This window comes from Theropithecus gelada, chromosome 10 (genome assembly GCF_003255815.1).
Source record: "Theropithecus gelada isolate Dixy chromosome 10, Tgel_1.0, whole genome shotgun sequence".
Classification (NCBI taxonomy): Eukaryota; Metazoa; Chordata; class Mammalia; order Primates; family Cercopithecidae; genus Theropithecus; species Theropithecus gelada.
In genome coordinates, this window is record NC_037678.1 from 8,319,066 (window position 1) to 8,345,157 (window position 26,092).

The 26,092-nt window shown below is 43.9% G+C and overlaps 1 protein-coding gene across 3 annotated transcripts in view; it reads left to right on the forward strand.

The window, feature by feature from the left end:
• Positions 1-26,092, forward strand: part of TCF20 (transcription factor 20) — a 126,075-nt gene that overhangs the window by 83,534 nt on the left and 16,449 nt on the right. For all 3 annotated transcript variants that reach the window (XM_025400021.1, XM_025400022.1, XM_025400020.1), the window contains exon 3: positions 23,738-23,831. In XM_025400021.1, the coding sequence (XP_025255806.1) occupies positions 23,738-23,831 (94 nt within the window). The remainder of the gene's footprint in view (positions 1-23,737; positions 23,832-26,092) is intronic.

Below are 26,092 nucleotides of genomic sequence, written 5' to 3' on the forward strand. Positions count from 1 at the left end.
TTTTTTTTTTTTTTTTTTTTTTTTTTTGAGACGGAGTCTCGCTCTGTAGCCCGGGCTGGAGTGCAGTGGCCAGATCTCAGCTCACTGCAAGCTCCGCCTCCCAGGTTTACGCCATTCTCCTGCCTCAGCCTCCCGAGTAGCTGGGACTACAGGCGCCCGCCACCTCGCCCGGCTAGTTTTTTGTATTTTTTAGTAGAGACAGGGTTTCACGGTGTTCGCCAGGATGGTCTCGATCTCCTGACCTCATGATCCGCCCGTCTCGGCCTCCCAAAGTGCTGGGATTACAGGCTTGAGCCACCGCGCCCGGCCGAAAGCAGGCATCCCTATCAATTCAACAACTTTCTGAGTCTCTGCTGGAAAACCAGTTGAAATCTGAAGTTAAGCTGCTGTCAGGGAACTTGCAGGGTGACTCAGCTTCAGCCTTGGCCCCTTAGCTGATGTGTGGTTAGAGAAGCTCTATGTCAAGGCTTCTGAACTTCATGCAGGAAAGTTTGTGTGATTCTGCAGAAAGCAACTCCTTGCCACACGCAGATCCTGCACTGGGGCTTTGATTTTTCCAAAAGATACGGCTTCCTTCATCCAATACTGTTTCAGAAAAATGGAGGTTCCTCCTCCGCACCCTAAGCCAAGGCCAATTTTGTGAGACCCTCAAGGCTTGCTACTGCAGATCAGTTTTGTCCAATTTATTGGAAAAACGTATGAGAAGAGAAAATCAAGTCAGCTAAACACTTGTTCCAGAAGGTCCTGGCTTTTGCCGTTCTGCTCAACAGCTGTGTAGTGGGGAGGCCTGGGTGAGAGCCCCACAGTCACACTGCTTCATATGAGTTCCAGGACTTGCTGTTTCCTCGCTGGGTCAGTAGCTCAAGTCACTTAACCTCTGTGCTTCACTGTCCTCATCATACAAAGGATGAAATCTGACAGTACCTACAGTAAACAGGAATGTTAGGAGGATTAAATGTGTTACTCTTTGGAAAGTGCTTAGAGCAGTGTTTGGCACATTTCAACAGTTAGGTGGTTTCAGAGGAAATGCAAACTGCAGACTGGTGTCCACCCTCAGATGGTGTCCTCCCTCATTGTTGTCTTAGTAAAGATGTGTTCCTGTTAGCAAGCTCACTCAGTACTCTGGAGCTCATGTTGTAGTTCCATCGTAGTGCAGCTAGCTAATCTTTCCAGGGGTGTTCAGAACTTAAATCTCTTTGAAAGTTGTCCTGTGTGGAAATATAAACATTTTCTCCTTTTTACTCTTGTTGGAAACTCAAGTTTGCTGCGGAGGGAAGGGTGGTGGCAGGGGGTGAGGTATTTCAGGTGCAGTATTAATATTATGTCTTATGAAATAGCATCAGCCAACACGAACACACTCAGGAATTCTCTCGAGAGAGAAGGCAAAAGGGAGGGAATAAAATCTACCTTGCATGTTAAGTAAAAGCATTAATATTTTAGTGAAATGGCAAAGTTTTGATAGTGATTATCTAAAGCCAAACGAGTCTACCTGGTAGTAAAATTGGGTTTTTGTTTTTGTTTTGTTTTGTTTTTTGAGACTGAGTCTTGCTCTGTCACCCAGGCTGGAGTACAATGGCGTGATCTCGGCTCACTGCAACCTGCGCCTCCCAGGTTCAAGCAATTCTCCTGGCTCAGCCTCCTGAGTAGCTGAAATTACAGGCGCCTGCCACCATGCCCAGCTAATTTTTGTATTTTTAGTAGAGACAGGGTTTCACCATGTTGGCCAGGCTGATCTCGAACTCCTGACCTCAACTGATCTGTCTGCCTTAGCCTCCTAAAGTGGTGGGATTACAGGCATGAGCCACCGCGCCTGGTCTAAAGTTGTTTTTTTAAGTAAACTTTTTAACATGTCAGCACTAAAAGTAAGGCCCCAGATAATTAAGAATTCCGAGTTTGTGTGGTGTACTCACAGAATGGTTCAGGACAAATACTTCCCTATAGCACTCCACCTCCTCCCCCAAAACAGTGAATATAGGGAGAATATGTGAACTCCAAAGGGCTTGTATTGGTCCGTTATTGCATTGCTATAAAGCAATGCCTGAGGCCGGGCGCAGTGGCTCAAGCCTGTAATCCCAGCACTTTGGGAGGCCGAGGTGGGTGGATCACAAGGTCAGGAGATCGAGACCATCCTGGCTAACACCGTGAAATGCCGTCTCTACTAAAAAAATACAGAAAACTAGCCGGGCGTGGTGGCGGGCGCCTGTATTCCCAGCTACTTGGGAGGCTGAGGCAGGAGAATGGCGTGAACCCGGGGGGCGGAGCTTGCAGTGAGCCGAGATCGCGCCACCGCACTCCAGCCTGGGGCACAGAGCAAGACTCCATCTCAAAAAAAAAAAAACAAAAAGAAAAGAAATAAAAAGAAATGCCCTGAGACTGGGTAGTATATAAAGAAAAGAGGTTGAATTGGCTCACAGTTCTGGAAGCTGTATAGGAATCATGATGCCAGCATCTGCTCAGCTTCTGGAGAGGCCCCAGGAAACTTACAGTCATGGACAGAGGCAAAGGGGGAGCAGGCTTCTTGCATGGAAGGAGCCAGGAGCAAGACAGAGTGAGGTGGAAGGTGCGGCACACTTTTAAACAACCAGGTCTTGTGAGAACTCTGTCTCACAGGAACAGCACCCACATGATCCATCCACCTCCCACCAGGCCCTACCTCCAGCACTGGGTACTACAATTCAACACGAGATTTGGTGAAGACAGATCCAAACCATATCAGTGCTCTATTGTATTTGAGGGATTTAACCTTTAATTTACGGGCAGTGCAAAACCTCTAGTGATTTCTAAGCGTGTAAATCACATGTACAGGTTTGTGTTTTATAAAGGAAACTCAGGAAATAAGTAGGGAGAGATCAGAAGCAGACAGGTCATTCGAGAGGCTGTGGGATTAATTTGTGCAAGAGCTGGTAAGGACTGAGTATGTAGTAGAAATGGGAGTCAGAAGGATTGGATGGATCTGAGAAACATTTTTGGGATTCAAAGTTGATAGTTTTTGTTTGTTTGTTTTTGAGATGGAGTCTTGCTCTGTCACCCAAGCTGGAATGCAATGGCACGATCTCAGCTCACTGCAGCCTCCACCCCCCAGTTTCAAACCATCCTCCCGCCTCAGCCTCCCAAGTAGCTGGGGTTACAAGCATGCGCCACCACGCCTGACTAACTTTTGTAATTTTAGTAGAGATGGGGTTTGACCATGTTGGCCAGGCTGGCCTCGAACTCCTGACCTCAAGTGATCCACCTGCCTCCCAAAGTGCTGGGATTATAGGCGTGAGCCACCACACCCAGCTAAAGTTGATAGATTTTAAACACTGACTAGATGTAGCAGGTTTGGGAAAGTGAGGCAGAGGTCAAGGATGAAGTTGAGGTTTCTAGCTCCAGCAAGTCAGTGGGTGGGGTGAGGGGTCATCAACATACCAATAACAGAAAGAAGGGTTGAAGAAAAGAAATTTAGGTTTGCATTTAATATGTACTAGACAAGAAAATATTAGATATGAAGGCAGTTCAGCCTAATGTTTAGATCAGTCAACACTAGATTCTAATACAGCGTTTTAAATAAGAGCTGCTTGCTTTTTATTTAGCCTTTCAAATAGATGTAAACTGGTAAATTTTTAAGTCCAAATTGAAAGAAAGTGGAGAGAAAAATAGGAAATCATGAGGTCTGTGTTATGTTTATTAAAAAAAAAAGAGAATCCCAAAAAGATGTCAAAATAATTTAAGCTGTCATTATAATTATTCCTAAAATGCAATTGGAAGGGGAAACAGAGAGGATAGCTTGCTGTTGGGGCTTTTTTTTTTTGGACAGAGTCTCACTCTGCCCAGTCTGGAGTGCAGTGGTGCAATCCCACTGCAACCTCTGCCTCCCAGGGTCAAGCAATTCTCCTGCCTCTGCATCTGGCTAATTTTTTTCTTTTTCTTTTTCTTTTTTTTTTTAGAGATGGGGTTTTGCCATGTTTGCCAGTCTGGTCTCGAACTCCTGACCTCAGGTGATCCACCTGCCTTGGCCTCCCAAAGTGTTGGGATTACAGGCCTGAGCCACCACACTTGGCCTGTTTAGGCTTTTAAAATAATTTTCCCAAGATACTGACAATGTGGTGAAAACCAAGACTATATTTAATTAACTGAGAAAGAGCACATATCAAACATTTTTATGGGTCTGAAGAAAATCTCTCTGTTGTGCAGTTGCACCCTATTGCCTCAGTTTCAGAATGCAGCCTCAGTGCCTTTATGCACTGAATTGAGACTAGGCCAAGTGCTAGCACTTTATAGCGAAATGGGCTCTGAAGTGGGAATCGTTGCTCTACCCATAGGAAGCGGCAGGAAACGTGGGAAAAGGCAGAAGAAAAGATAAACTGGCCGCAGCGTTTAGATGAGGTGCTGGCACCATCCGTGCTGGTCAAGGTTCCCAGTTGTACTCCTGAGTCATGAAAATTTATGTATTATTTACATAAAGATAACAGTATTATTATTATTGTAAAACTAATGGAACTGTTAGTAAAAGAATGCCATAATCCTGATAACCCAGCATATCTGCCTCTTTTCTAGACTTTGTCCATGTGCTGATTATTTCACTAGATACAATAGTATAATACAGTCAGCTCCCCATATTCATGGGTTCTGCATTCTTGGATTCAATCAACAGCAGATTGAAAATAATTGGAGGGGGCGGGCCACAGTGTCTCATGCCTGTAATCCCAGAAACTTGGAAGGCCAAGGTGGGTGGATCATCTGAAGTCAGGAGTTCAAGACCAGCCTGGCCAACATGGTGAAACCCCGTCTCTACTAAATATACAAAAGTTAGCTGGATGTGGTGGTGCTGCATGCCTGTAATTCCAGCTACTAGGGAGGCTGAGGTAGAAGAATGGCTTGAAACTCGGGAGGCAGAGGTTGCAGTGAGCCAAGATTGCACCACTGCACTCCAGCCTGGGTGGCAGAGCAAGACTCCATCTCAAACAAAAAGAACCATCCTGGCTAACACGGTGAGACCCCGTCTCTACTAAAAATACAAAAAAAAATTAGCCGAGCGTGGTGGCAGGTGCTTGTAGTCTCAGCTACTCAGGAGACTGAGGCAGGAGAATGGTGTGAACCCGGAAGGCAGAGCTTGCAGTGAGCCGAGATCACACCACTGCACTCCAGCCTGGGCAACAAAGCAAGACTCTGTCTCAAAAAAAAAAAAAAAAAAATGGAGGGAAAAATTCCATTTGTCCTGAATATATACAGACTTTTTTCTTCTTGTCATTATTTTCTAGATGAGAAAGTATAAACAACTTTGCATAGTATTAGTTACATCATATTGGATATCATACGTAATCTAGAGATGGCTTAAAGTATACAGGAGGATGTGCTTAGCTTATATACAAATACTGTGCTATTTTATATAAGAGACTTGGGCATCCATGGAGTTTGGTATTGGCAGAGGTCCTGGAACCAGTCCTCCATGGATACCAGGAATGGCTATAATGACTGCTAACATGTACTGAATGCTTTCTAAGCACTATACGTGAATTATCACATTTAGACCTCAAACCAACCCTTTCTGATGGGTCTCATCCACTCCAGGTGAGATTTGAGGTCTAGAGAGGAACTTGCCCAGGATTCAAACCTTGTGAGTCTCCATCATCACAGTGTAGATACAAGTCTGTGTTGCTTTTTTAACTTTATTTTGTAATTTTAATTTTCATACTAATCTGGTTTTTTTGGTCCTAATTTAATGTTAGTATGATGTGATTTATCCAAGTGTTGCACTCTTATGGAGGTGGTTTCCAGTTAATTTACTACTTTGTATGGAGCAATAAGCATTTTTATTTTTCGATTTATAGAAAAAATTTATAGCTATTGAACTGCTAGGTCAAAAAGGGCCAACATTGTTACGGTTTTTGATAGGCATTGTCTTGTGGTTTAACCAACAAAGGGTCATACCAAGGCATGAGCATCCATGAGGACAGGTGAGCCCTTGTTTACTGCCACCTCAGTGACATTGGACCTTCTTTTTAAACTTTTAGTTCCTTTTCATTTATTAGTGATATTAATGTTGTTCCATGTTAATTTTGTGTTTAATGTCTATTGTTACTTTGGATTTTTTTTTTTTTTTTTTTTTTTTTTGAGACGGAGTCTCACCCTTTCACCCAGGCTGGACTGCAGTGGCACTATCTTGGCTCACTGCAAGCTCTGCTTCCCAGGTTCATGCCATTCTCCTGCCTCAGCCTCCCGAGTAGCTGGGACTACAGGTGCCCTCCACCACGCCCAGCTGATTTTTTGTATTTTTAGTAGAGACGGGGTTTCTCCGTGTTAGCCAGGATGGTCTCGACCTCCTGACCTCGTGATCTGCCCACCTTGGCCTCCCAAAGTGCTGGGATTACAGGCATGAGCCACTGCGCCCAGCCTGGAATTTTATTATTTATTCTCAATTTGTTGTTTTTCTGTACCTATTTCCCATAGCCTGAATCACTTCTCTGGAAAATTCAGATGTATGGAACTCTTTTCTTCAGGGGTGCCCCTAAATTTGTAGAGCTCTTAAAAAGTTTCTCATCTGTAAATTAAATGATGATAGAGGACTGTAAAGGATAAAACTAACTTTGCTGGAAATCAGGTAGCCTCCTTGGTGGATACTAAAATACTCTTGGAAGCTTTTGAGTTGTTGTTGTTTTAAAGGAAGCAAATATTATGAGCTAGCATCAGCCTTAGAATTGTGTCCTCATGTGTTAGTGTCGTAAAGATACATTCCTGTCTCTAAACTTATTGGTGGAAATTAAACTGAAGAGAAAAATTCAGCCCTATCTGATGCTGTCCACGTAAACCTGGTAATAGTGGAGTGATTTTGGTTGTATGCACTTAAGAGCTGTCACTTAATTTGAAGATGTTGGCAGCATACTGCTGTCAGTTAACATGCCTTATTAAAATAGATTTGAAGAACTGCTACACAGGCAGATAAACAATACCAAAGTCAACAAAATAACAAATTTCCAACAGAACTCAAATCTGAGTGGTGCTACTCCCTTCTGATGGACTAGCACCACCAGTGGAACCTGGGTGCCCTGACACTGTTCAACTGTGGAGACATTTCATCTCTGTTACATGTTTCACTGAGCAGCTAGTGGAAGTTTCTAGTAAAATGTATATTTATCTAACAAGTCTCAGGCCTGTTCATTGTGGCTGGCTCCCTGGGGGTGCCATGTGGTTTCAGACTTCGAAAGCTGTGATTGTGAACCTTAAATCTTAGTTCAGACAGATGTCAGGTGAAGGCCTCTGGTTTGCTTGAAAGTTATTCTTGTTTTTTCATACAAAGCTGGTTGCTAGGATAATAGTGTAATTCATTAGAATAAGTGATAGGATAGTTGCCAAATTCTGTTTGCTTGTTTCTAGGTAGGGTTCTTTATTGAAGTAATAAAAATATACTAGTGCTTTAAAAGGGCAACTCCACAAAAATGAAATGTATTTGTTTGCTGACGGAAGACTTTGTGTCTCCCTTCTCTTCAGAGAGCAGGCCTGTGAGCATTTTAATCTACTATTTGTGAAAAGCACGTGGATTTAAAACCAGCTCACCTGTCACCTCATCCCCCCCAGGCAGCAAGTGCTGCCCAGCAGCACTCCCATTTTACCTGTTACACCACTTAGCACCCATGGGTCAGATCCCCCAAGTCACTCCAATAGTGGCAGGTCCGAGTGCCTCCTCACTGAGGGTAGGACAGACTTCTGAGACCTTACTGACTCAGCCTTCCCTTTGCAGGTTACACAGACTCAACAGTATTCAGAGCCTATGCCTCCCAGCACTTACGCAAATGCTCAGCTAAGCTGGAGCTGCTCTTGGTGTGACTACCAGCTTACCTGATTGTCTTCTTCACCAGATAGGTTCCCCAAGAGTTAAGTTGGCCCCAGAGCCCACCCTAGTGCCTGGCATGGGGGTGATCAGTACAGCGTAAATTTGTGACTGATAGGTTATTTAAGAGACACATAGGAGCAATGTAACCTCCAGTGGGAAGAGGTGGGCCTTTGGATGCCATTTAAATATGTATGTTTAAAAGTATATAATATTGGGCTGGGCGTGGTGGCTCCTACCTGTAATCCCAGCACTTTGGGAGGCAGAGGCAGGCTGAGGTCAGGAGTTTGAGACTAGCCTGACCAATGTGGGGAAACTCCATCTCTACAAAAAATACAAAAGTAAGCTGGACATGGTGACAGGCACCTGTAATCCCAACTACTCAGAAGGCTGAGGCAGGAGAATCCACTTGAACTGGAAGGTGGAGGTTGCAGTGAGCTGAGATTGTGCCATTGCACTCCAGCCTGGGTGACAAGAGCGAAATTCCATCTCAAAAAAAAAAAAAAGTACATAATATTGGAAATAATTTGTGAATATGCTGGTCAGAATTTTAATCTACGTATAAAAAATTAAGGAGTTGTTAAAAGTGTGTTTTGATAGTGAGACTGACTTGTTTTCCTGTATGCTTCTTTATAGTTTTGGGGAACAATATGAATGGATGAGAGATGGATGACCGTCAACATTCTTAATTTCTTGCCCTTGTGTTCTTTGTAAGGCACAATATGCCAGGAACAGGTTCTGCTTTCATTATAGAGGGCATCTGTATGAGGCTTTGTTGTTCATGAGTTTCAGTGTATGTCTCTGGGGACAAAAACGTGAGTTGCCACTGGGTGAATGTAGTGCCACCTGAATGTTGAAAAACACAACTCCTGAATCCCCACCAAACCTGTTCTTCCTCCAAGGTCTCCCAAGAGAACAGGTTTGGTGGGATTCAGGAGTTGTATTTTGTTCATGTTATGTCTGAGATGCCTCCTAGACATTCAAGTGCAGTATGACCATTTCAGAATGAAGGAATTTCCAATGGATAGTTTTTTGCAGGTAAAAGCAGCCCCACGGTATGTTCAGTGAGCACTTGCATAAGTGCTGGGAGGCATGGTCTCTGGATACCCTGAGGTCTGTGTAAGTGTGGAGAAGCTATGCCTAACTCGGCCAAAGGGAAGGTTGAGTCAGTAAGGCCTCAGAGGCCTGCCCTCCCCATGTGGCACTCAGACCTACCACTACTGGAGTGACTTGAGGGGTTTGAAGCATGAGTGGCAGGAGAAATAGGCACATGTCAAGAACCACACCCTGTTGCTTTGCCAATCGCCTGCACTATGCCCTGTGAAACTCACAGTCCACCAAGAGCACTCTGTTAGTTCTCTGCACTGAACAGCCATTTTACCTGGCTTTCTCAGTAACACCACCTACTCCTACCACCGCCACCCCACACTCTCCCAGGCAGAAACAGAGTCATTAGTATTTAGCCCTCTCACTGTGGGCTAGGTGACGACTTGTTCCTTCACTAGGGTACATCAGGACAGCGATAAGTGTTAAGCATCCCTGGTAGAGACCTGAGGATCGTTGTGCAAGGCAGCCGTGGTTGTTGATAGGTATCTGTATCAACTACTGATGTTTTAGCTTCACCTCCTGGCAGGGCAAGGCTTTTAGCAGTGCCGCAGAAACCCTTCTTCATTAAAGCAAATCATCTCCCAACAATGGAATCTCACTGATTTGCTGACCCAGCATTCTGTTCTCTCAGACCTACCTCGTCCCTTCCCGCCTTTGGAAAAAAGTTCCATTTAGGGTGAATAGGCCAACAAAATCTTGTTGCTCAGCTCCAGAAGATTATCTGTTTAAGATCTTCCAAATTAGCTCTAGAGAACCCCAGGAAATGATCCAGCCACATAAAGACTCACTTTTCCCGTGGACCCTCAAGGAGCTCTGAGACCACCAGCAAAACACCCAGTTGTTGCCTTTAGCTCCTTAATTTGACTTGGGAACTCTGAAATCCCTTAGTCATTGGTATATTTTCAGACAATTTCAATAATCTGGCTAGTGCCATCCTCTATTTGTTGCTTCTCTCTAATCTCACTCTTGAAATGAAAGTCATGTGATGGAACCACCATTTATTATATGACCACCACGCTGCCCAGAGACAAGGCCCGAAGGAGAGCACAGAGGCTCTTGAATTTACCAGATGGTCCTTGTTGGCAATGAGTCATAATTATAGAATCTTGTAGGTCATATTTTATCCTTCATCCAAATGTCTGTAGGAGTTGGCTTCTTGGGAAACTATAAACATCACTTAGTCCCTCAGCCCAATTTCTTAACCTGTAAAATGGGGTTAGTAATGGACTGCCTTGTCAAGTTGTTAGATAAATGAAATCTGTCCTAACAATTAATAGACACTTAAATCTTGGGGCTTGGCATGGTGGCTCACACCTGTAATCCCATCACTTTAGGAGGCTGAGGTGGGAGGATTGCCTAAGCCCAGGAGTTTGAGACCTGCTTGAGCAACAAAGTGAGATGCTGTCTCTACAAAAAATAAATTAGCCAAGTGCAGTGGTATGTACCTGTGGTCTCAGCTACTAAGGAAATAGAAGCAAGAGGATTCCTCTAGCCCAAGAATTTGAGGTTGCAGTGAGCTCTGATTGCTCCACTATGAGTACAGTGGCACAATCAAAGCTCACTGCAACCTCAAACTCTTTGGCTCGATGAATGAGGGACAGAGTGAGACCCTGTCTCAAAAAAAAAAAGTGAAGGTGGAGGAGGAGACGTATTGAGGAATTATGCAGGATTTCTAAACTTGGTTATATTACTTCCAGATCTCTATTTTCTTCATGGAGACTCTTGAAGTTTCCTTCCCCCTCGCCGCCCTTTTCTGTTGAAGTGAAGATTGTACTCTTGCGGAGTATCTTCCTAATCTGGTAGGAATCTTCTGAAACTGAAATGTAGAAGAAAGTTTCCACATCTATGAAGATGAATTGAACCAATAGTTCTAAAACTTTCTTGAGGATAAGAAACACCTGGGATGCTTCCCATTTAGTCTTTTTTGGGACAGTGTCCTCAGTCTGTTTTTTTAACTCAAGCTTGGGACCATGCTGGTGCAGGTGGCAGAGTTACACTTTGAGAAATGCAGAAATCAACTCAGAAAACTCAAGGTTCATAAGCTAGTCACAGATTTGGGTGCCAAAGTTTCCATTCTAGTGTGGACTTAGTTTTTCCTTCCGGTAGGTTTCCAGGAAGAAAAGGCCCTGGATTGAGCATGACCTGTGGGAGTGACCTGAAATGAGATGTGAGGCTATGTCTCATGTTATTGCCAAATTAAATGACCACACTGAAGCTTGGCTGAGAGGTGGCAGGGGCTGGCTTAGGATTTGAGGACCAGTGATCCTATGGTTGTTTCATCGTCAGTAGCTTCAGTATATCAAGATATCCTCGTTTTTGAACGTTCCTTTCTGCTGGGACTCTGTTATTTCCTGAGTATCTGAGACTAAGTGCCTCCAGTGTTTCTCCTGTCAGGCTGCCCCTGCCTTTGAAAAACTTGCCAGTTCCAGGAATAGGGTGGCTTTGCCTGACAATACGTCAACCTGTTTGAAAAGATGGACAGGTGAGAGCGTTGGTGAGATGGCAGTGGCTCTGGATGCGAAAAGAGGAAGGTAGTACGAATGCAAGAAGGAAGAGAGGAGTAAATGAGAAAGACCTCCAGAGCCAAGTGTTTGGAACAGCTTTGGAGATTTCCGTTTCAGTATGATCTTCACAGATTTGAAATCTTGTTAAGGGAGTCCTATTGTGGCAGCAGGTTTGTCGTTTCTGCTGCTGAAACTGTAAACATTTCAGTATGGGTGCCTTGTGAATAAGCAGCTTCCAGTAATTGGCTTTCTGGAAGCACAGACCCAACTCCTGGGTAGGATGAGCCATGGAGAGAAGCAGCTTACATCAAGAGTCACTTCCCTGGAGTGTAATTTCTTTAAAAAGATGCCTTCTTAGATTCAGAAAACACAAAATGGAATCATTTATCTTTATAAGCTAATCCACTGATCAAAGGGTAAAATAAAAATACGCTAGTGCAAGATCTTGTGCAACTTCAATTTCAGTGTTTTAAACTATGTCTGTAAGCATTTCTCTCCCTGTACTTGAGAAAAAGCTCTTCTCTTTGTCACAGGGCTGCTGCAGGGCTCCTACTCCTGCTGGGTTCAGCCTTTTCTCAGGTTCTCTGCTTTTATTCAGAGGAAAAGTGCTAATTAATGGCTTATACCTAGTCCTGGACTCTAGCACTCTGTGCCCTTCCTTTCTAACTTCTTAAAGGGCACAAGCTCCTTTTAATATGGAAAAACTCGTTAGACAAAATCTATAAGGTTTTCAACACAGTTGCAGTTTTCTTTTGGGGCTATAAAAGAAACTTCTGATTAGAATTATTTCAGTGGAGTGTATATAACTGTAGATAAGATAAAATGCAGGCTGGGTGTGATGGCTCATGCCTGTAATCCTAGCACTTTGGGAGGCCGAGGAGGGTGGATCACCTGAGGTCAGGAGTTCGAGACCAGCCTAGCCAATATGGCAAAACCCTGTCTCTACTAAAAATACAAAAATTAGCTGGACGTGGTGGTGGGTGCCTGTAATCCAGCTACTTGAGAGGCTAAGGCAGGAGAATCACTTGAACCCAGGAGGCAGAGGTTTTGGTGAGCCAAGATCTCATCACTGAACTCCAGCCTGGGCGACAGCGTGAGACTCTGTCTCAAAAATAATAATAAAATGCAAACTGTGTTTCAGAAAAAAAGGCAAGTTTGGTTAGCACAAAGAAACATCATTAGTGACACCTGCGTTGGCCTTCCGAGTTATGAGACTTCGTATTAACATTATAACAAACTACGTATACATCTTGTGCAAGAGAAAAATTACTAAACCAAGCCTTCTTGAGTAATGCTTTAATTTTCCAGAAGGGGGACAAAGATTGGATTTAACTTAAATTGAGGCAAATGGATGTGTTTTATTTGGGAAATTGTGTTTTGTTCCTCCTTTGTTTTGCCTCCGTAAATTTATTAATGCAGAACCTGAAAGCTGTAAACCCAGGATAATTAGAGTTACGGTGTTGTAGAACATTAAAAACCTACAGCAAGTGGCTGATATCTGCCTAACATATCTGCAGTTGAAGTTCATACCATGTGTGATAATTATGAACTTTCTTTTTTGTGGGCACCTTGGTAGAAATAATTAGTAGCACCTGCCATATTTTCATGTGTTACTTTAACATTATCATCAATAAAGTGTACATACTAAAACAGATAGCTGAGGGTGGGGAATAAGTGGTTAAATACTGTGCCTGACCTGTAAAATACACTCCAAATAGACAAAAGGAACACCTATGTGTGGCAGCATAGCTGGGTTTGGTTTAATCAGCAGTAGTAGATTGTTAGCATTAACTCCTGGATGTCTGTGATGCTGCCCATAGCCTTGCAGACAAGCCTAGAGGGCCTTTGTAGTTTCAAGGGACCATCCACTCCACATGGGAATAGAGAGTAACAGCAAATGACTAGGGATCAGTATTGGCACTTCCTGGGAAGTATGTGCAGGGTGTATGTGTGTGTCAGTCAAGGTCTTGCCCTGTCATCCAGGCTGGAATGCAGTGGTGTGATCATAGTTGGCTGCAGCCTTGACCTCATGGGCTTGAGCAATCCTCCTGCCTCAACCTCCTGAATAGCTGGGACTACAGGCGAGCACCAACACACCCAGCAAATTTAATTTTATTTTTTGTAGAGACAGGGCCTTGCTTTGTTGCCCAGGCTAATCTTGAACTCCTGGCCTCAGGCAATCCTCCCACCTCAACCTCCCAAAGTGCTGGGATAACAGACATGGGCCACCTTAGACCTGGCCCTGTTCAGGTTCTTTTGCCCTGATCAATGTCTTTAAATAGCAGAAGATACCCCTACCCGGTCCTTTTTTCCCAACTAGGTATTATGTACTGTTGAGGAAATCGAGACTTAAATTAACTTGCCTAGGCTCCTGTACCAGTGAGAGATAGGGCCAAAGTATTAGTTTCTTTTAGCCCTGCTGCTCTTCCAGATCAGTAGCTTCAGTGGACAGCTCCGTTCCAGCGAAAAACTCCGAGAACTTCCTCTCCACCCCAGCTTTCTCTCTTTTCCTTATTTCATGTCTTTGTTTTTAGACTGCCTAAATTTGAGCTAAAAATCAAGAAAGATTTCTGATAAGGAATATCTGAATTAAGGAAGGCACATAGAGGAATTGTCAGTTAAACTAACTGGACCACTTTCTTTGACTGGATTTGTTGTTGTTGTCCTCTACTTTAGGAGAAGTAAAGTGATATGGAGAAAAGCTTGCTAGCAGGGATTTATTTTAGAAAGCAAGTTTTAGTCTCTGTCCTGGGATCACTTTGATAAAGCCTAGTCTCTTCCTCATGTCTTATAAGAATATTCTTAATACAGAATCATAACTCTAAGGCAATGGAAAACAATCAGTTTACTCAAAATCCTGAGCTATTTACTAAAGCAGAAAGATAGCCTGTGTTCTATAAAAGGTTTCTCGTAGTTACCCATAAAATATCATTTGGAATTAAACCCATTCCTGACCAGTTGAGGTTTTGCTCTTAGTCCAAAACATTCTCTTCTGTAAATGGAATCTTTCTAGGAGAAAGTAGCATTTAGAGCAGGTGCCATGTGTGTGCTCACCTCATCAGAATCCTGCTGTGCTGGCATCCAGAGGGCTCCCTGTCCACTGTGCCGATTTACACTGCCACACACGCGGGCTCACTGCAACACATCTCACAGACCCCTGGCCATCTGTCAGCATCAAGTCCTGTCAGTTTTACCTCCAGAGTGTCTATGCAGCCTCTTGTATGCATTTCCACCACCAGTACCCAAACTCTTCTATATCATCTCTAACCCAGCAACGGCCATTGTTGGCCCCGGGTTCCTGCACATCAGCTGCCCACTCCCTCAGAGTTGTGCTCCACTGTGTCAGTTCCCTACACCCTGCCTGCTTCTCCCTCCACAAAGCAGTTTGTTCCCCTTCCCCCGCAGGTAGCTCTTACTCACTCCTGATGACTCAGGTCAAGCTACGCTCTGTCAAGAATGCTTTCCTGACCTCCTTAACTAGGTTGGTGACATTACCTCTCTATGCTCTGAAGTATTATTTACATCACTGTTTAAATTTTGCTTTACCCCCACATCATTCTGTGAGCTCCTGGAGGGTAGACACTTGGTGAACTTTGGCTTCCCATTTCAGCCCCTGCACACAGGCATGCAATAAAAATTTGTAGAATGAATAAAAAGAAAAGATTATTATACTTCTGAAGTCAATACCATCAACTCATAAGGGAACTTAAATATCAAAGAAAAGAGCACTGAGAATAAAAGGCACCTTGATCACACAGTGTCTTACAACCTTTAGAGAAACCTGCACGTCAGGGGGAAAGTCCAGCCTGATCAAGTTCTTATTAATTTTCATCCAACCCATGTTTCTACTTTCTGTACATTGCAGTTTTATGCTGTGGAATCAGGATTGACACATTAATAAGGCAAATTAAAAGTCCCAGAGAACAGCTCGTTAGGAAGTCAAACTGCCTTCTTCACATTCAATAGAATAATTTACACTTTATGATTTTGAAGAAGCACCAGTCTGGTGTTTTTACAACTTCGTTAGCCAAGGGTTACCTTCACGTTACTGCAGAGGTCCCTTCCTCATAACACAGCTCACAGGTGAGAATCTGGATTTTTTAAAGCAACAATGGCATAAAAAGAGGTGTATGTGACAGAATCTTCTGGAGAAAAGACCTCCTTCCCCACCTGCATCTTAGACCTACTAACTTTTCATTATTTGTTTGCTCAGTGTAAAAATGAACACGTCTATTGTATAAAGCTGTGTGTATTCTGAATATGTTCTTCATCTGCTCAGGATTGTGGCTAATTTCTGACATCCTCTGTTTGGTAGATGAAGTACAGAAAGACAAAGAAGGACATTCTTAAGGAAAAAAGTCCTTAATCCCAACCCTTCTAACTTGATGGAAAACGTCATAACTTTACTATAAACTGCAGATAGGCCGGTCCCACCTTATGCGCACAAAGACATCAGAAGGGAAAGGGAATGGGCTTTGTGGATCGAAACAGAATCCAAGGATGTAGCTGGGAGATGCTGCCAAAATGGCCACACTCAAGAGATTTGGACCTTGGTCATGCTCTCTGTGCATTTTGCACCACTTCTGGGGCCAGGTACCACACAACCTCCACTCAGCCACAGAGACACTTATTACAGGTTTATAATGTGACTTGAAAGGCTTTCCCAAAGAAACAAATACTTGTCAGGATCTGTAGCAGAGCCACATTTTGATTGGGGCTTTTATGGGTGGAGAATGGTGATCTAAATGTATAATTTTATTTCAAATTATGCCTGAAAGATGATCAGATTAAAGAAAGTTTGTTTGAGTGTTTTCATCTGCTTGTATCGGTGGGAAGCAGATGACTGGGTCCCAGGAGGCAGAGAAGATGAACTCTTAGCCTCTAAGTGTGTTGAAGGAGTAGTACCATCTGTTGGACCTAAGATCTACATGGCAGCAGAGGGTCCAGAATCAGCCACAGCAGATTATTCTAGAGTTACTCTAATGTGAATGGGGATAGGTTGTGAGAAGTATGGCTAGGAGCACCTGGCAGGTGACTCTGATGCAGGCAGCAAAGGAGTCATTGGTGCCCAGGTCTGCTCTCCACATAACAGAGGGCAGTGTCTGTAGAGTACAACAGGCAAGCTTGTGAGGCAGTTTTTCTCATTCTAGTTGTGCTCAATATACCATTTTGGGGCAGTTTTCAATGGTTTCGAAATCCTGCTAGAGTTTAATTTGTATGCAGTTGTGTGTCATATTAGTCCCCATTTATTTAACATCTATTCTTCCAATGCAAAATGCTTTAGAAGGCTTTAAAAATAGTTATTAATTTGTATTGGTCCAGGATAGGAGAATTGAGAGGGGAGATATAATGAAAGTAATAGTAAATAGTAGCTAAGAAGTGAAGTGTCCAGAGACTTGGCCAAGAACTGACCTTCTGCACCCTCAGAGATGAAATGTTACTGAAACATACAACAGCTAGACTTACCAAAAAAACGACTAGCAGCAGGTGTCCAGACCCATGCAGGGTCTGCTTGTTTAAGGCAGGTTGTAGGAGAAAAATTACTTAACAAAAAATTTTAACTGTTTGTCTTAATTTAATAGACTGTACTTTGTATTATATCTGAGTTTGATATCAGTAATTGCCAAAGTATGACACTTAGAGATGAATATGTTTTATATAATTTTTGTTTAAAAGTTCTAATAATTACATAACTTTCTAGTTTATAAAACACTTCTATGGTTATTTTACACAGCAACTTTATGCAGAAGGCAAAGCAAATTCTGTTATCCCCATTTTACAGGGGATAAAATTGACCTGGTGACTTTTGGCTTTCACACATGTGCTGACACCCTCAGTTTTTTCCTCCAGTAGCCCTGTGCTGTGTCATACCTGAACAGTATGCACGTTAGACCAACCACATTTATTCTAAAAAGCTAGTCAAGCCTGGGACTTTTGTCTTAAGTACACACAATTAGCCGTTAGCCAGTGAATGGCTGGCTGTTGTTTCATACTGACATAATGGATTGTTTCTGAAACTGGCACTTTGGCTGGAGCAACTGTGGGACATAAGTGCAGCTTCTAAATCCATGCACCATACCTTGAGTAGCATGGAGTAAATGGACCTGAGAAGAACGGGTCAACTCTCTGTCCCTCTAAGGTTGCCTTGGTGGTACTGGGCTGTGGTGCAGTCCCAGAGGCTGGTGCCAGAGCCCATTCCCTGAGTCTTTGTGTAAATGGCAAGTTAAAGGTGCTCCAGCCTGTCTTACGAGCTTTTCATGAAGAAGCATAAGAAGATTGTCTAGCTATAAGGAAGTAAGGACCGAAACACCTAGGGCCATGTACATATTGCTTTGGCTGACACTTCGAAGTACTCTTTAAAAAGCTTGATAGGATGCAGAGTTGCATCAAAGAAATGCTCACAGGGCCTTGAAGGGTAGCTCCTTGTATGTAGCCCGTCTAGCTGCCACGTAGTTGGCATTGATAGCTGGGATGGCAGAGGCTTCCATCCTAGATGTAGGAGGCATAATTGAGAGGACAAAAAACTTCTTGCTGGTGGCCAAAAATGAACACATACCTTGTTCCACATTCTCCAAGCTCCACCAGCATCAGTTTTGTAACTCATTGAAGAGTATCCTCATTAGTTTGTCTTCAGGCTCTCAAGTTTGTCAGACGTTGCATTCATTCCATCAGCCCACATTTACAGTGCCTGTGGTGTGCCAGTCCCTGGGGGTGCAAGAACAAGTCTCACAGTTTAAGGGAGGTGGACAAACATGAGTAAGTAAATATTGTGAGCATGAGCAGAAGTGTGTGCCATGCTGGATAAGAGCCATCTGAGGCACAGTAGTGGAAGAGTAGTCTACAAAACCAATCGTCATCAATGTGCTGTAATACTACTATGACCCAGTTGCTTTGGCGTTCTGAGGCTGCTCTGAGATGCTAATTAAACAGGGTGATTATTCAGGTTGCTGTTATATCTCATAAGAAAGAGCCTTTCTGTGAATGAGCAGGCATCAGGCTTGCATAGAAGTCTCCCGTGAAACTTCCCTCAGATGAGGATTAAGCAACTCTAGTTGATTCAGTCCTTGCAGTTTGCCACCTCAAGTCAGCAAGCCCTGCCTCTGAGACAATGCCAAAGGCTAGTGAAAGGTTCAAGCTCTGTATCTGGGCCACTTTCTGTTTAAACATGCCCCAAAACTAATAATGCCTTTTATAATTTATTCCCAAGTTTAGAGTATCAAAAATTGTAAGGTTCTTGTCAGAGTTCTTTACAAATAGTTTTTATTCCCTTCCATAATAAAAAATTTACTATTAAAAATTTTGAAGTTTGGGCCATTCCTTATTTTTAAAATGTGTCTTAATTTAGAAATCATGCTTGGAGCCCCCAGTGTGTCTCATTCTGCCTGGGGGGCAGTATGGACTTACCTCTGCTTGGAGTGAATGTAGTAACATTGTGGTCAAAAACAAAGGATATTTAGCTATGCAGTGACTTTAATATATTATTTGTAGCATAGGAGGATGATAATGCAAATAGCTACTTCAGGTAAAAAGTATAGAATAAAAATTTAATTAGAAATTGTACTAGCCTGGGTATTGATTTTTGGGTAGAAGGGAAAACCTTACACATGGAAGACACTATAGATAAGTATTTATATTCTACCTTTGGCACCTGGCACCTAGAGAGTACTTTTCAAATGTTGGATGGTTGAGTGAATGAAGGGGGCTAACAGGCATCACGGTATGGTATGAAGAAAGTTGAACTTGGGGTTCAGAAGAAAAAGGGGTGAAGTTCTAAGTTCTCTTACTTACTATGTGATCTTTAGCAGGTCACTTTGTTTTGGCCTCTGTTTCTTCAACAAGAAAAACAGATGTTGAAGATAGACCCAGAGTTCCTTCTCTATTGATCTCCTGATATCAGAATTTGCCTACTGAAGTTGTAGGTGTTTTCTTTTTTTTTTTTTTTTTGAGATGGAGTCTTGCTCTGTCGCCCGGGCTGGAGTGCAGTGGCCGGATCTCAGCTCACTGCAAGCTCCGCCTCCCGGGTTCACGCCATTCTCCTGCCTCAGCCTCCCGAGTAGCTGGGACTACAGGCGCCCGCCACCTCGCCCAGCTAGTGTTTTTGTATTTTTTAGTAGAGACAGGGTTTCACCGTGTTAGCCAGGATGGTCTCGATCTCCTGACCTCGTGATCCACCCGTCTCGGCCTCCCAAAGTGCTGGGAGTACAGGCTTGAGCCACCGCGCCCGGCCTTGTAGGTGTTTTCATGAGGGAGAAGTCTGTTGCATTAAAGAACCTAAGGCCAGGCACGGTCGCTGATGCCTGTAATCCCAGCACTTTGGGAGGCTGAGGTGGGCAGATCACCTGAGGTCAGGAGTTTAAGACTAGCCTGGCCAACATGTTGAAACCCTATCTCTACTAAAAATACAAAGAGTAGCTGGGCGTGGTGGTGGGTGCTTGCAATAACAGCTACTTGGGAGGCTGAGGCAGGAGAATCGCTTGAACCCGGGAGGTAGAGGTTGTGGTGAGTCTTGGGAAATCCCTGCCCCTTCTCCCATCTTCAAGGCCAGCAGCATTGCACCTATGACCCTGCTGCCAAATCATCAGGTCTCCCTGAAGCTGACAACTTTAACTCCCTCTGGGGGGAGTCATTTGCTTTTATGGACGTGTGTGATTAGATTGGCCCACCTAGCATATAACCTAGCATATTCTTCCCATCTCAAGGTCCTTAATCTCATCCGCAAAGTTCATTTTGTATGTAAGATCACAGGTTCTCAGGATTCTACCTACCGTATCCCAAGATCTGATTGCTTTATAGGAGACAGAACACTAAATGGCTCTCAGGAAACCAGTAATCCTAGCTCAGTCTGTTATTGTATCTCTCTGGGTTTCTTTTTTCCGCATCTGAAAAGTTGGGGAGTTGAATTAGACCAGTGGTCCTCAAACTGCATTGTGCATCAGAATAGCCTGGAGGACTTCTCACAACACAGATTTAGGTGGGGCTCAAAAGTATGCATTTCTGCCAGGTGTGGTGGCTCATGCCTGTAATCCCAGCACTTTGGGAGGCCAAGGCAGGTGGATCACTTGAGGCAAGAAGTTCAAGACCAGCCTGGCCAACATGTTGAAACCCTGTCTCTAGTGAAATTACAAAAATTTGCCAGGTGTGGTGGTTCATGCCTGTAATCCCAGCTACTTGGGAAACTGAGGCACAAGAATCGCTTGAACGTGGGAGTTGGAGGTTGCAGTGAGCCAAGGTTGTGCTACTGCGCTCCAGCCTGGGCGACAGAACGAGACACTCTCAAAAATAATCCAAAAAACAAAACTGCATTTCTGACAAGTCCCTGAGTGTTGCTGATGCTGCTGTTCCAAAGGACCACACTTCAAAAACCACTGAACTAAACTGTCTTTAAGGATCTTTCTCTGAGTCCCTAACATACCCTGAGGGTCTTTCCCCTTTGGATGCAATGTTGTAAATTAATCATCGTGCTGCGCAATGCTTGCCAGGTTGTGGGGTTGAATTAGGAAGCAAATGGACATTGTTCAGATCTAAGCTCCATGTCTTCTCTTTGCTCTTGTAAACTGGGATGGTGACAAGGCCTGCTGTGTGGTTGCTTTTCATGAGGTGGTCTTTGTAGATTATCTAGCGTGTGTCTGACACATGGTCATCTTGGGTCACATTTACTTAGCACTTTTGACCCAGCCACCATTTTAAGCCTGAATTAATTCATTTAACCCTTATGACATTTCTATGAGGTGAGTGCCATTATTAGTCCCACATCTGTAGATTGAGGAACAAAGGTTAGGAATTTGGCCAAGAAGGCAGAACTAGAAAGTGGAGCCACTTACCAGGCAGTTATTTAGGTTCCAGAACATGCATACTTAACCCTTCTACAGCAGCCCCCAGGTTTCCTGTAACAAGGCTAGAGGTGGCTTGGTCCTGGGTTTGGGTGATTTAGTGCTTGACAGTGTCATGGTAGGTCCAGGTCTCTCCATCTTGCCACTCTTCTGTCCTCAGCAGACTGGCTTTGTCTTCAGGGCTGTCCCCTTATGGTGATACTGTGGCTGCCACAGATCCCACCGTCTAGTCCTCACAGAGGCTGAGCAGAAAATTACCTGTTCCTCCCTGTTGTCTCTTTTTGAGAGGGTGAAACTTTCATACTAGCACTTTTGGACACTGAGATGGGAGAATTGCTTGAACCCAAGAGTTCAAGAACAGCCTAGGCAACATAGTGAGACCCCATCTCTACAAAAACTTTTTTTAAAAAATTAGCTGGATGTAGTAGCACACACCCTGTAGTCTCAGCTACTCGGAGGCTGAGGTGGGAGAATCACCTGAGCCCAGGAGGTAGAGGCTGCAGTGAGCCATGATTGTGCCACTGCACTCCAGCCTGGGTGACAGAGCAAGACATTGTCTCAAAATATAAAAGAAAAAGGTGGGGGGAGTGCAAAATGTTTTCAGAAGCCCTTTTTCCTGCAGACTTTCCTACCAGAAATGCTTGATTATACCCATTCCTAAATGGCCACCACTCACTGTGATTCATTCCCCGGGGTAGGGAGGGCCATATCTTCGGGCTCCTTGAGTAAGAAAGTGGCAGCAGGAGGCCGGTGGTGGTGGCTCACTTGAGGTCAGGAGTTTGAGACCAGCTTGGGCAACATGCAAAACCCCATCTCTACTAAAAATACAAAAATTAGCCGGGCGTGGTAGCACATGCCTGTAATCCCAACTCCTCAGGAGGCCTGAGGCAGGAGAATCGCTTGAAACCAGGAGGCAGAGGTTGAAGGGAGCCAAGATAGCGCCACTGCACTCCAGCCTGGGCAACAAAGCAAGACTCCATCTCAAAAAAAGAAAGTGGCAGCAGACATGGCTGCAGGTTGGCCACCGATGGACTACCCACACTTCCTTCCCTCAAGTTGATAGTGAGTCCTTTTGATTCTGAGATGCTCTGTGGCACTGACAAAGGTAGACAGAGTCTAGGGCTGCCAGAAATGCTGTGAACTTGTTCTTGGTTTACTCCAGACCAAATGATCTTTTCTCTCTTAACAAGGGTGCGAGGGCACATGAGAAACATTTACTGATTATCGGCACCCAGAAGGACCTTGGTCTTCTGAGAGCAGGGCAAAGCTTTTGAAGGACTAATCTCTTCCAGCCCTTTTTCCTATCTCTTTTGTCTCTTGAGGATGCCAGAGATGGTCATCCAGAATCTCAGCTCTGACCTGGAACAAGTTATTTTGCCTCTGGTGTCTCAAGAGTTTCATGTAAAGCATTAGGAGTGCCTGCCAGGTGGAGTAGTGCAGAGGGCTGGATGAGATCATTCAGTCTGAGCATGGGGAGCACTTGGGCTTTGCTGTTGCTGGCGTTAGTTTCGTTTCCCATCAGTATTTGTGTTGGGGGCCTGAGCCAGCTCAGTGTAATTGCTTAGGGAACACTTTTATTTTTCATAGAAGCAGGAACAAGTTTCTGTCTCTTCCAGCTAGTCTTGCTGGTTGTGTGCCTCTGCTGCCTGAAGAGCCAGCATCTTTAGTAGGGTCACATGTGGTTGGGTTTTATGAATATGTTTGTTGCTGATGGGATACATTTCTTACCCTGACAGGATGAGCGCTCACAGCAGCCACATCACAGGGCTGACAGAGATGTGCCCCACTTTAAGAGAACCTGACCATATAAGGAGGAGTGTCTCAATTACAAAATAATGTCTCACTTAGCCAGAAATTCATGGCAGGTTTTCTGGTGCATTTAAAATAAGATTCATGTATAAAAATACCATTTGCACACAGGAGCCCATATTTTCTGAAAAGGGAAATATACTTGTATTGGGCATTTGGGGTAAGTAGATCAAAAATAAAAATAAAATCTTACAAATACAAGAACTAGAAACCAAATTCCGCTTCTAATTCTAAAAGGTTTATATATAACTCTACTACCTTACCCTCTCTTACCCCAGATTTTCACAGCAGAAGTAAACAGGGAAGATCTGCAGACCGCTCACAATTGCAGCAAGGAAATGCCTGGCAGAGTGTTTGGGTGGGTGGATGGCGGGGGCACCAGAGGCAGGGCTGGGAACCCCACTCTGGCATGTCCTTTATGACATGGATTGCTTATCTCATCCTGCTGTGTTGTTGATTTGAGAACATTTGTGAGGCTTGGCCTAAAACATTATTGCTGGATCCCTTCCCATGGTGTGGTCAGTGAGTGGCGTTTAGAAATTGACCGGCCCATCCTGCCACCACAGACTCCTCTAACCACAGAGACACGTGCTGAGGTCTAACAGATGGGGACCAGGGAAGGCCTGGAGGAGAGGGCCAAATCTGGGATACTGACATGCCTGACTTTTCCTTCCTTTCAGAAATGTTCCCACTGCCAGGAGGCAGGCGCCACCTTGGGCTGCTACAACAAAGGCTGCTCCTTCCGATACCATTACCCGTGTGCCGTTGATGCAGGTAAGAGAAGACCACAGACCCGTGTCCAGAACGTCCAAAGGGTTAGGACATACAGTTTGATTCTCTCCGTTTCTTTTGTTTGTTTGTCACTTCATAAAAAAATTCTACCCATTAGTAGCACTTACCTCCCTTCCCCTCTCTCCAGTCCCTGGCAACCACTATTCTGTTTTCTTTTTAAAATTTTTATGATTTTTTTCCTTTAAGCTCTGTTGGACCCAATCCTTTCTATCTCTGTGGACTTTGCTGTGTATTTGGGTTACTTCCACTTTTTGACTATTATGAATAATGCTGCTGTAGAACATTCACATGCAAGCATTTGTGTGAACATGTTTTCAGTTCTCTTGGATGTATACCTGGGAGTGGAATTGCTGGATCATGTGGTAACTCTGTGTAACCTTTTAAGGAATTGTCAGACTGTTTTCCAAAGTGGCTGCCCCGTTTTACATTCTCACCGGCAGTGCATGAGGATTCTCCTTTCTCCAGCTCCTCCCTGACACTTGACTTCATGTGTGTGTGTGTGTGTGTTTTTTTTCTTTTTAATTGTAGCCAGCCCAGTGAGTATGAAATGTTATTTGATTGTGGTTTTTATTTGTATTTCCTTGATGGCTAATGATGTTGAGCATTTTTTCATGTGCTTATTGGTCATTTGTGCATCATCTTTGGAGAAGTAGCTATTCACATCCTTTGCCCATTGTAAAATTGGATTGTTTTTTTAATGTCAAGTTTTAAGAATTATTTGTAGGCCGGGCGCAGTGGCGCACACCTGTAATCCCAACACTTTGGGAGGCTGAGGCAGGTGGATCATGAGGTCAGGAGTTCAAGACCAGCCTGGTCAACATTGTGAAACTCCATCTCTACTAAAAATACAAAAATTAGCCAGGTATGGTGGCGTAGACCTATAGTCCCAGCTACTCGGGAGGCTGAGGCAGGAAAATCGCTTGAACCCAGGAGGCAGAGGTTGCGGGATCGCACCACTGCACTCCAGCCTGGGCAACAAAGCAAGGCTCCGTCTCAAAAAAAAAAAAAAAAGAATTTGTAATTCTGCATATGTGGTTTGCAAATGTTTTCTTCCATTCTCTGAGTTGTCTTTTTACTTTTCTTTCTTGATAGCATCATATAGGCAATTCACCATTGAACATCAACTGGGTGTCCTACAGTTTAGCTCAGTTCTGATACCAAGCAGAGTTAGTGCAGCCCATAGAGGTTAAGGGCTCAGTCCCACAAGACTGCTCCCCACTTCAAATGCCGACCTCAAGCCCTATGTTATGACCTGACCTGTGTTTCTGAATGATCAGCTTTAAACTAGGTTTTCCAAGACCCCTTCATTGGGTTTGATTAATGTTTAACATGGCTTACAGAATTAACAGAAACACTTCACTTGTGTTTACTCATTATAAAGGATGCAGATGAACAGTCAGATGAAAGAAACATAGGGCCAAATATGTGGGACGGGGCATGGAGTGTCCATGCTCTCTCCAGGGGCACCACCCCCGAGGCACCTTCATATACTCAGCAGTCCAGAAGCTCTCTGAATCCAGTAGTTTATGGATTTTTTGGAGGCTTCATCATGTAGGCATAATCAATTATTAACTCAGTCTTCACCCCCTCTCTGCTTCCTGGAGTGGGGTGGGTAGAGCTGAAAGTTCTAAGCTGCTAATCACAGCTTAGTCTCTCTGGTGCCCAGCCCCCATCCAGGAGCCACCAAGAGTTGCCTCATTAGAACAAAAGGTGCTCCTATCCAGGAAATTCCAAGGGGTTAGGAGCTCCATGTCAGGAACCAGGATCAAAAACCAAATATTAGAAGAAAAGATGCTCCTAGCACCCCTAATTGCTCAGGAATTCACATGGGTTTTAGGAGGTCTGTGCCAGGAATCAGGGATGAAGACTAAAATATGTATTTCTTACTCTAAATCACAGTATTACAAAGAGTGTTGTATTTTGTTTGTTGAGATGATAGGGGGATGTTTTGCAATGTGTTAACTGTTGAAAGAAGGGAAACATTTTGTTAAAGAAGTGCCATCCAGTGAGTGATGCAGAAGACTTGAGTTTTGACTTACAGCTTCAATAACCTGGGAAAATCACCTTTCTTACTCTAGACTTTTAGTCCCTTTGGTGGGTGTTTTCCCCAGTTACTTTTTTGGTGGCAGGGTGAGTGTTAATTTCAAGTTTATTAAGTTTTTTGCTTTTTTTTTGAGATGAAGTTTCGCTCTTGTTGCCCAGGCTAGAGTGCAGTGGCATGATCTCAGCCCACTGCAACCTCT